The sequence below is a fragment of the Entelurus aequoreus genome, linkage group LG15, assembly GCF_033978785.1.
Source record: "Entelurus aequoreus isolate RoL-2023_Sb linkage group LG15, RoL_Eaeq_v1.1, whole genome shotgun sequence".
Classification (NCBI taxonomy): Eukaryota; Metazoa; Chordata; class Actinopteri; order Syngnathiformes; family Syngnathidae; genus Entelurus; species Entelurus aequoreus.
In genome coordinates this window covers 20292669-20308820 of record NC_084745.1, presented here as the reverse complement: position 1 = coordinate 20308820, position 16152 = coordinate 20292669, and the positions used below count along the sequence as shown (strand labels likewise).

Below are 16152 nucleotides of genomic sequence, written 5' to 3'. Positions count from 1 at the left end.
AAAACCGACACACAGTCAATTTGGAAAAAAATCCCTCCTTTTTGGGACCACCCTAATTTTGATAGATTTCTCCACCAGGGGTGCAAATGAGACATTTTCTATTAGATGCAATGGTTTTCCGTATTGGGACCATGATTTATGTCCTAACTTGTGCACCGGTCCTCATATGGACGTTTTTTTTTTCCCTTGTTGATGTCTCAAGAAGGGTAGAAATACAAGAACACACGCACACACACACACACACACACACACACACACACACACACACACACACACACACACACACACACACACATACACACACACACGGTGCTACCTAAGGACGTCTGAGAGTCAACATATGTCGTTTATGCCACATTAGTCACTTTGTGTGTGTGTTAATCTTTCATTTCAATGTCACTGCAGAAGGATTAACAATTTATTGACTGTTGCCAAAAGATGCATTAGGCGCCAGGTACACTCGTACATATTAGTGTGTCTATGAAACACTCTGCAGCATTTGTTGAAGTGCCCCAGATTTGCAGGCTATTAAAGTTATTGATAAGTGAATTAGGTGTGCCGACAGATCGCTCACCTTTCCGACGTAGAGAGGTTCATTCCCTGTGAACTCCTCCAGCACGAAGAACTGGTTCCATACCCAGCTGCGCTTGTGCCTATGCAGGTCCCCCCAGGAGGGTGCACCAGGGTGCAGGGGGGAGTCGGCGTCCCCGGAGCCGCCGCCACCGGGCCCCGAGCAGCCTCCCTGTCGGACGGGAAGCAGGAGGCCCAGGAGCGCCAGGAGAGCCAGGGCTCGGCGTACGCCTGAGCGGCACCACGCCATCATCTGCGCACCCCCCTTGTCCTCGCTCTGCTCCAAAACTCTCCCCGGCCAGAAGAGGAGGAGGAAAAAATAAAAATAAAAAAAATAAAAAATAAAATAAATATAAAAATTAAATGTCAAAACCCCTCCGGGTTTTTTTTATTTATTTTTTTTAACCACACAGTCCACAAGCTCGTTTCACCACGGTGCAGTCAAGCTCTGCATTCTGCTGCGCGCCCCTGCGTTTTTTTCCCCCGATTGGAGACGAAAAGAGAGGTAATTCCTTCCACTCGGGCGCCGGGGAATTGACATTAAGGATGGCTAACAGGGTCAGCGGCGGCCGGGGCGGCTTTCAATGTGATAATTGGCACCTATCAGAGCAGAGAAGAGACGGACAGGGAGACAAACATATGAAAACATTATCATGTTGTCATTATTAGTCTGATGACGTATTCTCACCAAATACCGTAATTTCCGGACTATAAGTCGCTACTTTTTCCCCTCGTTCTGGTCCCTGTGGCTTATACAAGGGTGCGGCTTATTTACGGCCTGTTCTTCTCCAACACCGACAAAGAGGATTTCGGTGGTTTTAGTACGCAGGAGGAAGACGATGACACAATGATTAAAGACTGACTTTTCATATACCGGTAGGCTGGTTTTTTTGATAACGTACAGGCGATCACTTTGTATTACTTTGCACCGTTGTATTATTTGTACTCTGCACGAATGCTGTTCGCCATGTCAAAGATGTGAAAGTTTGATTGAATGATTGAAAGATTTATTGTTAATAAATGGGACGCTTTGCGTTCCCAAACAGTCATCTCTGTCCCGACAATACCCTCCGTGGTAGCAAGGAACCCCTATATACTACGGTGATTACACATCAAAACCCTGCGGCTTATAGTCGGGTGCGGCTTATATATGGAGCAATCTGTATTTTCCCCTAAATTTGGCTGGTGCGGCTTATAGTCAGGTGCGGCTTATAGTCCGGAAATTACGGTATCTAACTCTTCTACTCCTACTGTGCTGCCTTTAATAGTCTTATTCTGACACTCTTGAAGTTTCTCATACAGTTGTACCAAATTCCAACCAATGGTGTTTTTTTTCAAATCATCACTGAATTTGGAAGATTGGTTGGAAAACATGAGCATGATCTTTGTGGAGGCACCTTGCTAATCACTCTTATGTCTTTGACCATTTGTCTAATGATTATAGAACTATATTTGTACTTCATGTAGGGATGGGTAGCAGGTTTATACAAAACCCAAAACCAGTGAAGTTGGCACGCTGTGTATTTCGTAAATAAAAACGGAATACAATGATTTGCAAATCCTTTTCAACTTATATTCAATTGAATAGACTGCAAAGACAAGATATTTAATGTTCGAACTGAGAAACTTTTTTTTTCAAATAATCATTAACATAGAATTTAATGGCAGTAACACATTGCAAAAACGTTGGCACAGAGGCGTGTGTTACATGGCCTTTCCTTTTAACAACACTAAATTTTTGAAGCTTTACAGGTAGAATTATTTCCCATTCTTGCTTGTTGTACAGCTTAAGTTGTTCAACAGTCCGGGGGTCTCCGTTGTGGTATTTTAGGCTTCATAATGCGCCACACATTTTCAATGGGGGACAGGTCTGGACTACAGGCAGGCCAGTCTAGTACCCGCACTCTTTTGCTATGAAGCCACGCTGTTATAACACGTGGCTTGGTATTGTCTTGCTGAAATAAGCAGGGGCGTCCATGGTAACGTTGCTTGGATGGCAACATATGTTGCTCCAAAACCTGTTTGTACCTTTCAGCATTAATGGCGCCTTCACAGATGTGTAAGATACCCATGCCTTAAGTACCAATACACCCCCATACCATCACAGATGCTATGCTGGCTTTTGAACTGTGCGCCTATAACAATCCGGATGGTTCTTTTCTTCTTTGTTCCGGAGGACACGACGTTCACAGTTTCCAAAAACAATTTGAAATGTGGACTCGTCAGACCACAGAACACTTTTCCACTTTGCATCAGTCCATCTTAGATGAGCTCGGGCCCAGCAAAGAAGGCGGTGTTTCTGGGTGTTATTGATCAATGGCTTTGGCTTTGCATAGTAGAGTTTTAACTTGCACTTACAGATGTATCGACGGACTGTAGTTACAGACAGTGGTTTTCTGAAGTGTTTCTGAGCCCATGTGGTGATATCCTTTACACACTGATGTCGCTTTTTGATGCAGTGCCACCTGAGGGATCGAAGATCACGGGCATTTAAAGGTGGTTTTCAGCCTTGCCGTGATTTCTCCAGATTCTCTGAACCTTTTAAGTTAAAGTTAAAGTACCAATAATTGTCACACTCTAACCTTTGATGATATTACTGACCGTAGATGGTGAAATCCCTAAATTCCTTGCAATAGCTTGTTGAGAAATGTTTTTCTTAAACTATCGGACAATTTGCTCACGCATTTGTTGACAAAGTGGTGACCCACGCCCCATCCTTGTTTGTGAATGACTGAGCATTTCATGGAAGCAGCTTTTATACCCAATCATGGCACCCACCTGTTCCCAATTAGCCTGTTCACCTGTGGGGTGTTCCACATAAATGTTTGATGAGCATTCCTCAACTTCCTCAGTCTTTTTTGCCACTTGTGCCAGCTTTTTTTGAAATACGTTGCAGGCATCAAATTCCAAATGAGCTAATATTTGCAAAAAAAACAACGTTTTCCAGTTCGAACATTAGATATATTGTCTTTGCAGTCTATTCAATTGAATATAGGTTGAAAAGGATTTGCAAATTATTGTATTCTGTTTTTATTTACGACATACACAACGTGCCAACATGACAGGTTTTGGGGTTTGTAGTACTGCTAGATACAAATTCTCGTAAAATCAAACAGTGCCATATTTCAATATGTGTAAACTGGCACCGACTCAAGCACTTGGCTTTGAAACAAGCAGTCAAGCATTGGCAGTGGACTAAGCCAGACTGCCTCGAGGTCAGCGTTTCTTCACCACGTGGCCCGCTGTTGGTCCGCAAGTGCCCCCGAGAGGGCTGCCAACAAATATCTGTTTCTCAGCTGTGGTCCGCATCGGCACTCAGTTGTAATACACAGACAGTGCTCAAACATAAGGCAAGGTTCTCCTTTTCAAAATGTGCTAGCTCGATGCTAATTCACATTGGATTTACCAAAGACATGCTAAAGACTACCATTAGCAATTTTACATGGCAATTTCAACACCTCCAAATTTGGTCGTCAAAACTACAACGAAGACGCATGTTACAATCTAACAGCTGGTGTGTAATAAGTACAATACTTGCAGTACAAACACTTTGTAAGACTCAACAAAAGAAAAGAAAACTTCCTGATTAGGGCAACACAACGTAGCCCATACACTACTGCCCTCTAATGTTTTGCAATTGCAACTACATGCAAAGTTTACTATATAATACTTGCAAATGAGACAACAACTGGACAGCACGGCTCCGTGTTAAAAAATGTTTAATAAAAAATGAGATATGTTGAGGTATCGGAAATTGATACGATATCGATTCAAATGTGAAAGGTACCCATCCCAAATTATATGTATAGTAGCATGTCTTATGGAGTATTTTGACCACAACCCAAAGGTGGCGCCACCACTTAAGTAATTTATAGTCAAGGGGAAAAAAGAGAAGAGTCTAACAAGGGCATGCCAAGGCAACAAGTGGCGCTGTAATCCATAATTGTCAGTTTTAGCAAATGAGAAGTTTGAAGAATGTCATATGAAAGTCTTTTTTTTATAAAAAAAACAAACAAACAAAAAAAAAAACATGACAGAAATCAATACACAACAATAAATAAAAATCTCAGTTTTTGAATGTTTTTCACCAAGTACCACCTCAGAAACCACTTGGCTCTCCAAGTACCACAATAATGACCAACATTAAAACACAGTAGTGTAGTAGGCCCAGGTATTCATTAAAAACAAGGCAGATGTGTTATTTAACAAGTACATTCAATATTTTTGACACAGTAACATTACACAGAAATTGAACGGTAACACTGTGTTTGAACATTTAAATTCTTTGGGGTACCGCTAGATCAGGGGTGTCAAACTCATTTTCGCTCAGGGGCCCGCATGGTGGAAAAGCTGTGCACACGCGGGCCGGACTATTAAAATCATGGCATTAAAACTAAAAAATAAAGACAACTTCAGATTGTTTGCTTTGTCTTACTTTGGCAAAAAATAGAATGAACACATTCTGAAAATATGACAAAAAAAATATAGAAAAAAATATCGGCAGCGGTAAAGTTTATGAAGAAAGTGAATGAATGTTTATAACTGAATAAATGTACATATGCATAATTTTTTTTTTCTTTTGTATTATTTTTTTTAATGAATTAATTAACGTTTATTGACAACCTTTTCCCAAAACACAATATAGAATGTGAGATATAACAGGATAATGCATACATTTATCATTTCTTTTCAAAACGCTTACAAAAAAATGGGACCCAAAAAATTGACTGTGGGACCCCATTTTTAGGACTTCATGGGGTCCCTGGAACCCCATTTTGAAAGTTCCTTGCGCCAACACTGATGGAATATTGGTGTGTGCAAAACAGCAGCAGGCGGCTGTGGCTTGCGGGCTGGTTCTAATACTAATCAAATATCATCCCGGGGGCCATAGATAATTCAGATCCGAACCGCGGCCCTTGACTTTGACACCCCTGCGCTAGATGGAGCCCGCGTACAACAGTTTGAGAACCACCGGTTTAGAACATACTTGCCAACCTTGAGACCTCCGATTCCGGGAGGTGGGGTGGGGGCGTGGTTGGGGGCGTGGTTAAAAGGGGAGAAGTATATTTACAGCTAGAATTCACCAACTAGAGTATTTCATATACTGTATATTTCATACATATATATATATATATATATATATATATATATATATATATATATATATATATATATATATATATATATATATATATATATATATATATATATATATATATATATATGTATGAAATATTTGACTTTCAGTGAATTCTAGCTATATATACAGTATATATATGTATATATATATATATATATTTATTTTATTATACATATAAATAAAATAAATACTTGAATTTCAGTGTTCCGGAGGCTATCCAGTAGATGGCAGTATTGTCCTGTTTAAGAGTGTCACAACATTGCTGTTTACGGCAGACAAACTGCCTTACGGCAGACTAAACGTGACTGCTGTTGTTGTGTGTTGTTACCGCGCTGGGAGGACGTTAATGAAACTGCCTAACAATAAACCCACATTAGAAACCAAGAACTTGCCCTCGATCATTCTACAGTTATAACGTGATTGGGCAGGCACGCTGTTTATATCGTGGGAAAGTGGACGTGAAAACAGACTGTCGCCGCTGTCCCCACTGATGTCCGCATTGAGCTGGAGGGGGCGTGGCCTCCAGCTCCGGCTGAATTCCGGGAGTTTATCGGGAGAAAATTTCTTCCCAGAGGTTATCGTGAGAGGTGCTGAATTCCGGGAGTCTCCAGGTAAAACTGGGAGGGTTGGCAAGTATGTTAGAAGACAACACCTCAGTGATGCAATTAAAAGAAAAAAGCCCATCTTTTTTCCAGGGAAAAAAAAATAAATTAGAAAAAGAGGCGTGTCCTCGGCGTTCTGCTACTGGGGTGCGGGTCACCTGAGGTCGCCATGCTAACGAGCGCCCAGCAGCAACAACAACAAAGGCGGGTCAGCTGACTCCAATTATCATGGCTTCACCTCAGCAAGGTCATCATTGTGTCACATGTCATTGCCACACTAGGTCACGTGACCCGCGCGGGGCCAAATTAAAAATAAATCTGAGCCATCAGCAGGACCCGCCGACCTCCGCCACTGCGCTTTCCCACCTCGCGTGTGGCGTAGGAGGAAAAACATCGCCGGTGACCAAAGAGGAGGAGGGGGGGAGGGGGGCATTAAGAAGGCCCGGCGCTGTGAGCACGCACTTTCTTCAGGGTCCTGGTGGTGGAGAAATGCCACGTAAACGACGGGGGACGGGGGGGTCGTGCGAGAGGAGACATCGGGAGGCGGGGAGAGCGCACGCAACATCGTGTCCTTAAACGCCTCACTTTGCCACTCGCCCGTGTGGTTGTAAAATGTCCACTCGGACTCTGTGCGTCTGCACACTCTGCAGCCGCATGACAATTTCAATGGCGCAGGTGGAAAAAGTGGAGCAGAGGTGGCTGCAGGGCAACAGGAGGGTCCAAGGTATGTCGTGGAGGATGGGCACACACACACACACACACACACACACACACACACACACACACACACACACACACACACACACACAAAAATGATGGCTGATGAGGAGCCACGGAGGGAATGCGTGGCAAACAAAAGGCGCTAATGTGACAAGTGTCTGTGCCGCCTTGCCGCCGCTCCTCTTTTGCTGTGTCAAGTGATTGGCGCTAAGCAGGGTGTAAGATAGCATGCATACTCCACAGCAAACGCACAAAGCAAACACAAACCCCTCATGGGCGGCGGGGGGGTTGGAATGGAGAGAGGCCGGCCTAAAAGTCTTCTGGGAAAATTTGATTTGGGAAGCCCTCGTTGTACGAACTTTCCCGGTTTACGAACGGTTTCCGTTCGCCGGTGCTTATCAAGTCAGCGGAGCTACTTTGTGTGCCTTTTAAGTGTTTTTTTTACATTATTAGAACTGAGAAAGCAATGGACAAGCGGTGTGTGGTTTGAAACATTCAGGAAAGTATCCACAGTGTTGTCGACACTGCCTTTTCCTCGTCCCCGTGCCTCCCGCTGCACGCCAAGAAGATGAACCCACAAAATAAGGTGGATATTTTTCTTATCCCTAATTATTGTCGTAACCTGGCCGTTGAATTTTAAATCACCAGTAGAGTGGAAAAACAAGTTGCCTCTATATTGAAGCTATCTTCATATATACACTATATTGCCAAAAGTATTTGGGCAACTGCGTTAACTCACTTGAAGTGCCATCCCATTCCTAACCCATAGGGTTCAATATGATGTCGGTCCACCTTTTGCAGCTATTACAGCTTCAACTCTTCTGGGAAGGCTGTCCACAAGGTTGCGGAGTATGTTTATAGAAATGTTTGACCATTCTTCCAAAAGCGCATTAGTGAGGTCTGATTACTGATGCTGGTCGAGAAGGCCTGGCTCTCAGTCTCCGTTCTATTTCATCCCAAAGGTGTTCTATCAGGTTCAGGTCAGGACTCTGTGCAGGCCAGTCAAGTTCATCCACACCAGACTCTGTCATCCATGTCTTTATGGACCTTGCTTTGTGCTCTGGTGCACAGTCATGTTGGAAGAGGAAGGGGCACGTTCCAAACTGTTCCCACAAGGTTGGGAGCATGGAATTGTCCAGAACGTTTTGGTATCCTGGAGCATTCAAAGTTCCTTTCACTGGAACTAAGGGGCCAAGGCCAACTCCTGAAAAACAACCCCACACCATAATTCCTCCTCCACCAGATTTCCCACTTGGCACAATGTACCGTTCTCCTGGCAACCTCCAAACCCAGACTCGTCCATCAGATTGCCAGATGGAAAAGCGTGAGTCATCACTTCAGAGAACGCGTCTCCACTGCTCTAGTGTCCAGTGGCGACGTGCTTTATACCACTGCATCCGACACTTTGCATTGGACTTGGTGACGTATGGCTTAGATTCAGCTGTTCGGCCATGGAAACCCATTCCACGAAGCTCTCTGCGTACTGTACATGGGTTAATTGGAAGGTCACATGAAGTTTGGAGCTCTGTAGCAACTGACTGTGCAGAAAGTCTTTGCACAATGCGCTTCAGGATCCGCTGACCCCTCTCTGTCAGTTTACGTGGCCTACCACTTGGTGGCTGAGTTGCTGTTGTTCCCAAACTCTACCATTTTCTTATAATAAAGCCGACAGTTGACTTTGGAATATTTAGGAGCGAGGAAATTCCTCGACTGGATATGTTGCACAGGTGGCATCCTATGACAGTTCCACGCTGGCAATCACTGAGCTCCTGAGAGCGGCCCATTCTTTCACAAATGTTTGCAGAAACAGTCTCCATGCCTAAGTGCTTGATTTTATACACCTGTGGCCTGGTCAAGTGATTAGGACACCTGATTATCATCATTTGGATGGGTGGCCGATGTACATCTATATATGTGTATGTAGATATATATATATATATATATATATATATATATATATATATATATATATATATATATATATATATATATATATATATATATACACATATATATATATATATATATATAAATATATATATATACATACATACATATATGTATTTGTACATATATAAACATATATACACGTATCTGTACATATATGTGTATATATACACAAAATATATACACTGTATATACATATATATGCATGAATATATATATATATATATATGTATATATATACAGTACATAAATACGTATGTATACATATATACATATTTATGCGTATATGTATACATACACGCGTATATATACATATATACATATAAATATATATATATTTATTGATATATATATATATATATATATATATATATATATATATATATATATATCTATATATATATATATATAGATATATATAGATATATATATATATATATATATATATATATATATATTTATATATATATATATATATATATATATCTATATATATATATAGATATAGATATATATATATATATATATATATATATATATATATATATATATATATATATATATATATATATATATATATATATATATATATATATATATATATATATATATATATATATATATATATATATATATGTGTATATAAATGTGTATATATGTATATATAAGACTTATAGTTCATGTTTAATTGTGCTCTCACTGCACAGGAAACAAAAAAGAACCAAAAGACAAGACAACATGTCCAAAGATAAATGGCTAGCAGAGGTAGCAAAAACAGAAAAGCAAAGATCTTTGAAAAGTGGTAAAAGTTAAAAAAATAAAAAACAGTGGAGACACTATTACACTACCTGTAATAGTGTCACTGGAACACACCTGGACTATTTGTGTGCATGAAAAAGTAACTTTGGAGTTGATTATTTCGGCGGCCATATTCCCAAATTGTGTTTTCCCCTGCTATCATTCAACCACATCATCAGTCAGACAACATAACCTTCGTCTGGACGTCCTGCGGCAGGCAGACAGACGAGCAGAGCAGGCAGGCGGCGGGAGGAAAGACAAGTGTCAAAGCCCTGACACTGAATGAAGTGAAAATGCGAGATAAAGCGGGCCAACGTAAAGCCTCCCAGTCGTCCCCGGGCTGCGTTTCGCTTACACACAGAGTTCTAATCCCATTTAGCAGTCGCACAACAGGATTACCAGAGCCACAGGGGGCGGTGGAGATGGGGGGGGGGGGGGGGCACCAATCATATGCTTCCTCTGATTCATGGCCTCCTCCATCTTCACCCGCCGCCCAAACGGTGTCTTATTGTCATGAACACATGTTGAGACACAGTGGAGGAGTGGGCGGCGAGTGGGAATCCAATCCGTGGCACTCAGGTCATATATGCAGGTCAGCAACATTTCAGAATAAAAGCACACGATTCAGCTCCTTTTTCCTTTCAATTTTTTTTTTTTTTTCGGGAAAGTTTCCCTTGTTTGCAAATGCAAGCTTTGACAGGTATGTGAGTCAGGGTATGATTCGATCCGATCCGATTCCTGGGGTAATTCTCAACTCCACGCAATTCTCGATTCAAACCGATTCTCGCAATATACAAAACCCAAAACCAATGAAGTTGGCACGACGTCCACAGTTTCCAAAAACTATTTGAAATGTGGACTCGTCACACCACAGAACACTTTTCCACTTTGCATCAGTCCATCTTAAAAGAGCTTGGGCCCTGCGAAGCCGGCTGGGTGTTGTTGATGAATGGCTTTCGCTTTGCATAGTCGAGTTTCAACTTGCACTTACAGATCTAGCGACAAACTGTAGTTTTCTGAAGTGTTCCTGAGCCCATGTGGTGATATCCTTTACACACTCATGTCGGTTTTTGATGCAGTACCGCCTGAGGGATCCAAGGTCACGGGCATTCAATGTTACGTGCAGTGATTTCTCCAGATTCTCTGAACCTTTTGATGATATTACAGACCGTAGATGGTGAAATCCCTAAATTCCTTGCAATAGATCGTTGAGAAATGTTGTTCTTAAACTGTTGGACAATTTGCTCACGCATTTGTTCACAAAGTGGTGACCCTCGCCCCATCCTTGTTTGTGAATGACCGAGCATTTCATGGAAGCTGATTTAATACCCAATCATGGAACCCACCTGTTCCCAATTAGCCCGTTCACCTGTGGGATGTTCCAAATAAGTGTTTGATGAGCATTCCTCCACTTTTTCTGTCTTTTTTGCCACTTGTGCCAGCTTTTTTGAAACATGTTGCAGGCATCAAATTCCAAATGAGCTAATATTTGCAAAACATTTACTTTTCCAGGTCGAACATTAAGTATATTGTATTTGCAGTCTATTCAATTGAATATAGGTTGAAAAAGATTTGCAAATCGTTGTATTCTGTTTTTATTAAGGATTGACACAACGTGCCAACTTCACTGGTTTTGGGTTTTGTATTATTTGGTATGATAATCATAATTACAATTTTTCAAAACAGGTTAGCGGTTGCATGGAGATGGCCTAAAAACATATTTTTAGAAATGTATTTCAATAGAGTTAAAGTTTTTTTTTTTGGTCAATTCTTTTTTCCCAACCCCTTGGGGAGACTTGGGTCCTTTGTGGGTCTTTTTTATTGCCTTTAAAGATGACATGATGCAAAATAATGTTCATTTTAAAAGGTTAGCAGGATTAAATATGGTCACAAGAGTTCTAAAGAACTGAATCTCAAAATGTGCACTGTCCGTTTGTTGCCAAGTTATTTTTAGCACGAGCTATTGAGTGATTATGCATTGGAGGTCCCCGGCAGCCTTTTGTCCCCCATTGACTCCCTTTAAATTGACCATTTTTCAATATACTGTAAACCTGTTATTTTATCAAGTTTTTTCCATGAAAAGCACATGAATCCAAGCTTTTCCCTTTGAAATACGTACAAATCCTATAAGAGGTGATATTTAACCCCTCAACCATTAGATACCGCCAAAGTACAAAAGTACCAACTATTTGTAATCGATGCATATTTGCTTTGAATCTGCCAACAACTTATATGTAATAAAAATGATGTTGGTGCAGGAATATTGCATAACTTGTGTTGAAAAAAAAAGGGTTTTCTTTGACCAAAAGGGCATAAAACAGTGATTCTCAAACTGTGGGCTCCATCTAGTGGTACGCCAAAGAATCACTTAATTAAATATTCAAACACAGTGTTACTGTTCAACCTGTGTGTAATGTTACAGTGGTATTAAATATTATTCTTAATTAAAACCTCTGCCTTGTTTTGATTAATATTTAGGGCTACTACACTATAGGGCTGTAAATCTTTGCGCGCCACACAATCCGATGTGATTCGATTCTTGAGGGTAACGATTCGATTCTGATTCGATTCTCGATTCAAAACAATTCTCTATTCAAAATCAATACTTTTGTTTTATTTTTTATTTTATTTTTTTTACTTACATTGGGTGCCAGTTAGATGATTAACTACATTCCTACATAAAATAGATAAATAGCTCTGATCAATTTCTATATTACTTCCAAAAAACTGGTTTTAATAAAATTCTACCCAAACATTTGATAAAGTCAAATACAAATAAGGCAAAAAAAGGAAATACCCAACATTTCTCTTCGCTAAAGTAAATCTGTACAGCAGATATGATCATCTACATCAACAATATGATTTGCCTGAGTGCCTGGATAGGACAGATTATATATGTGTATATATATATATATATATATATATATATATATATATATATATATATATATATATATATATATATATATATATATATATATATATACACACCTTCTCATTTTAATGTGTTTTCTTTATTTTCATGACTATTTACATTATAGATTGTCACTGAAGGCATCAAAACTATGACACCTGTGAAGTGAAAACCATTTCAGATGACTACCTCTTGAAGCTCATCGAGAGAATGCCAAGAGTGTGCAAAACAGTAATCAGAGCAAAGAGTGGCTATTTTGAAGAAAGTAGAATATAAAACATGTTTTCAGTTATTTCACCTTTTTTTTGTTAAGTACATAACTCCACATGTGTTCATTCATAGTTTTGATGCCTTCAGTGACAATCTACAATGTAAATAGTCACGGAAAATAAAGAAAACACATTGAAATGAGAAGGTGTGTCCAATTTTTTGACCTGTAATGTATAAATTGATTTCTTAATCGATTAAAAATCGTTACAAATAAGAATCACAATTAGTTTGATTACCTACTACGCTGCTGTGTTTTAATGTTGGTCATTATGGAGGAACTTGGAGAGGCAAGTGAGTTGGTACTTGGTGGAAATAGGTTGAGAACCAAAGACATAAAACATTAAAAAAACAGAAACTCAACTTCATATTGACGGGCAGATCTGAAGTTAAACGTGAGATTTAAGCTTTAAAAGTAAAAAAAATAAATACACATATATATGTATATATATGTATATTTATACATACTTTATATATACATACTTTTATGGCTGAAATCTTTTCTGGTCCCTGGGTGCTATACCATTCACCACATTTTGGGGATCGCCAAGGGTTAAATCCATTTTAGAAAACTAATAATCAATTCAGAATCGGGATGAATAGGAATCGCAATTTCGGATGTAAATCGATTTTTTTTTGTGGACCCCTAATGACAAGCGAGGGGGCACACCGAGGACACTGGCGCTCGGACCACGGCCACAAAGACGCCCTTTGATTACCAGGACGCCTTCGTTTGGATTTCCGTCACGCGTGGATGTGAAAGCGAGTGACAGCCAACAGCTAAAGAGATTTATTTAAAAAAAGAAAAAAAAGAAAAGAAAAGTCAAAATGATGCATGATGTTTTTAAGTGGCTGATATTTGGAGTGTACTTGATTTATTAGGTGCTATGCGTCAAGTATGATTGGAATATCCAAAAGTACTTCAGCAGCCGGAGTAGCTCTCGAGTGAGATGCAAACGCACAAAAGGTCGTCGTTTTTGGATTCTATTCAATTCTCCTCGTGCAGCAGTGAGTCAACAATAATAAACATTTTGCTAAACAGCTACCTGCACAATATTATGCTACTTTTTTAGACCTGCAGGTGTGCTTAATGAAGTGTCCCAAAATAAACACCCAAAATAAATGCACCAAATGTGACAGATTAACTGTTGCGGCACGGTGCGGCCATGCATTCCCCCAAAATGTGATGTGTTCCTTTATGTATCAGCAGGGAAAGGGAAGCACGGTGCTGATGATGCTGATGATGCGGATGCTGCATGGGACACGCATGTGCACAGTAAAAAAAAAAAAAAAGGCAGTAAAAGTTGTGCAGCAGTTCCTGGTGTACCTGAACATCTCATCAGGAATGGGATTAAAAATGCTGCTTTGTAGAAAAAAACAAGTGCCAAAATGAGGAGTAAAGTGCCGCAGGAAGGAAAGCAAAGGGAAAAAAAAAAAAAACATGTCGGCAGAATACTAATTAATTACAGCTAAGGCAGGGAAGCAGTGTGGGAGACACTCACTCACCGTGCAAGGGAGAAGTTCCCAGGATGATGGAAGTTGACCACAGGAAGATAGAAGAAGAGTGTGTCACGTTGAAGAAGTTGTCGCCAATTAGCTCCTGGTTGGTGGTTCCATTCCCAGAGCTGCTGCTGCTGCTGCTGCTGGATGGAGCGGACCAAGACTCAGCCTTGCAGGAGATGTGACTCGCCGACTGAGCATCCTCTCTCTCTCTCTCTCTCCGCCTCGCTCGCTCTACTCTCTCACCCTGCGCAGAGCTGCCTCCTCCTCCTTCTCCTCCTTGCACGGACGACCACCAGCTGTGTGCAAACCATATTTTATATCACGGTCATTTGTAAAGTCACAAACTATTACCGTCTCCGGTGTTACTTTTTTTGGCTTCTCTGAAACTACAGCGGAACAAGACAACCGTGGGGGAGAAAAAATGGTGTACTTTTCCCCCCCACATAACATGCAGCATTCAAGCCCACCACGACAACGACATCGCGGTTTACCTGACACATGAAACGTGACGACCTGTTGACGATTTTTCGACGGAAATCGACCATAAAAGTTGTCCAAAGTCATATGGCGAAAACAGTCGGCGACGTCATTGCTTCGTGTTTTGCCGGACAGAAATCAGCGGGATTGATGAGCATGAGCAACGGAGGAGAAAAAATGGCTAACCCTAACACCGCGGGTAAAAACATTGGGAGTATGTAAATGTTTCACCCTAAACACGTCAAGGCCGATCTTGATTATTTTGTATTTATTTATTTTTATAACTTAAATATTACGATACAGTCCGCAACTCTCCTCAATAAGCTACTTTGAGAAAAACAGCTAACTTTTATTTTACCAAAGTGCACCAGCTAAACTTTGTTGATATGTGCATCATCACACAATACTTATTTTTTTCTATTTGAGGAACTTAGATAGCCTTGTTGTTTGTTTTTATTGCTACTTATTGACCGCGTTAACTTTACGTACTTAGACTTAGACTTAGACAAACTTGAATGGTCCACAAGGGAAATTGTTCATACACATCGGTAGTTTGTTTTTTATCGGCACTTTGCTTGACAAAAGTTAGACTTAGTGTTAGACTTAGACCAGTGGTTCTCAACCTTTTTTCAATGATGTACCCCCTGTGAATTTTTTTTTAATTCAAGTACCCCCTAATCATAACAAAGCATTTTTGGTTGAAAAAAAGAGATAAAGAAGTAAAATACAGCACTATGCCATCAGTTTCTGATTTATTAAATTGTATAACAGTGCAAAATATTGCTCAATTGTTGTGGTCTTTCTTGAACTATTTGGAAAAAAAGATATAAAAATAACTAAAAACTTGTTGAAAAATAAACAAGTGATTCAATTATAAATAAAGATTTCTACACATAGAAGTAATCATCAACTTAAAGTGCCCTCTTTGGGGATTGTAATAGAGATCCATCTGGATTCATGAACTTAATTCTAACATGTCTTCACAAAAAAATAAATCTTTAACATCAATATTTATGGAACATGTCCACAAAAAATCTAGCTGTCACCACTGAATATTGCATTGTTGCATTTCTTCTCACAGTTCTTTTTGACAGACATTTTTTAAAAATCTCACGTACCCCTTGGCATACCTTCAAGTACCCCCAGGGGTACGCGTACCCCCATTTGAGAACCACTGACTTAGACAAACTATTTTGATCCACAAGGGAAATTGT

General features: G+C 40.0%; 1 protein-coding gene across 1 annotated transcript in view; it reads right to left on the bottom strand.

Annotated features, from left to right (window-relative positions):
- LOC133630555 (cadherin-22-like) overlaps window positions 1-14714 on the bottom strand; it is a 313236-nt gene extending 298522 nt beyond the window's left edge. The window contains exons 1-2 of the mRNA XM_062022171.1: window positions 14465-14714; window positions 575-1170 (exon numbers count right to left, since the gene is read on the bottom strand). Coding sequence (XP_061878155.1) covers window positions 575-823 — 249 coding nt within the window. The 5' untranslated portion in view covers window positions 824-1170; window positions 14465-14714. The remainder of the gene's footprint in view (window positions 1-574; window positions 1171-14464) is intronic.
- Between the last annotated feature and the right edge of the window lie 1438 nt (window positions 14715-16152).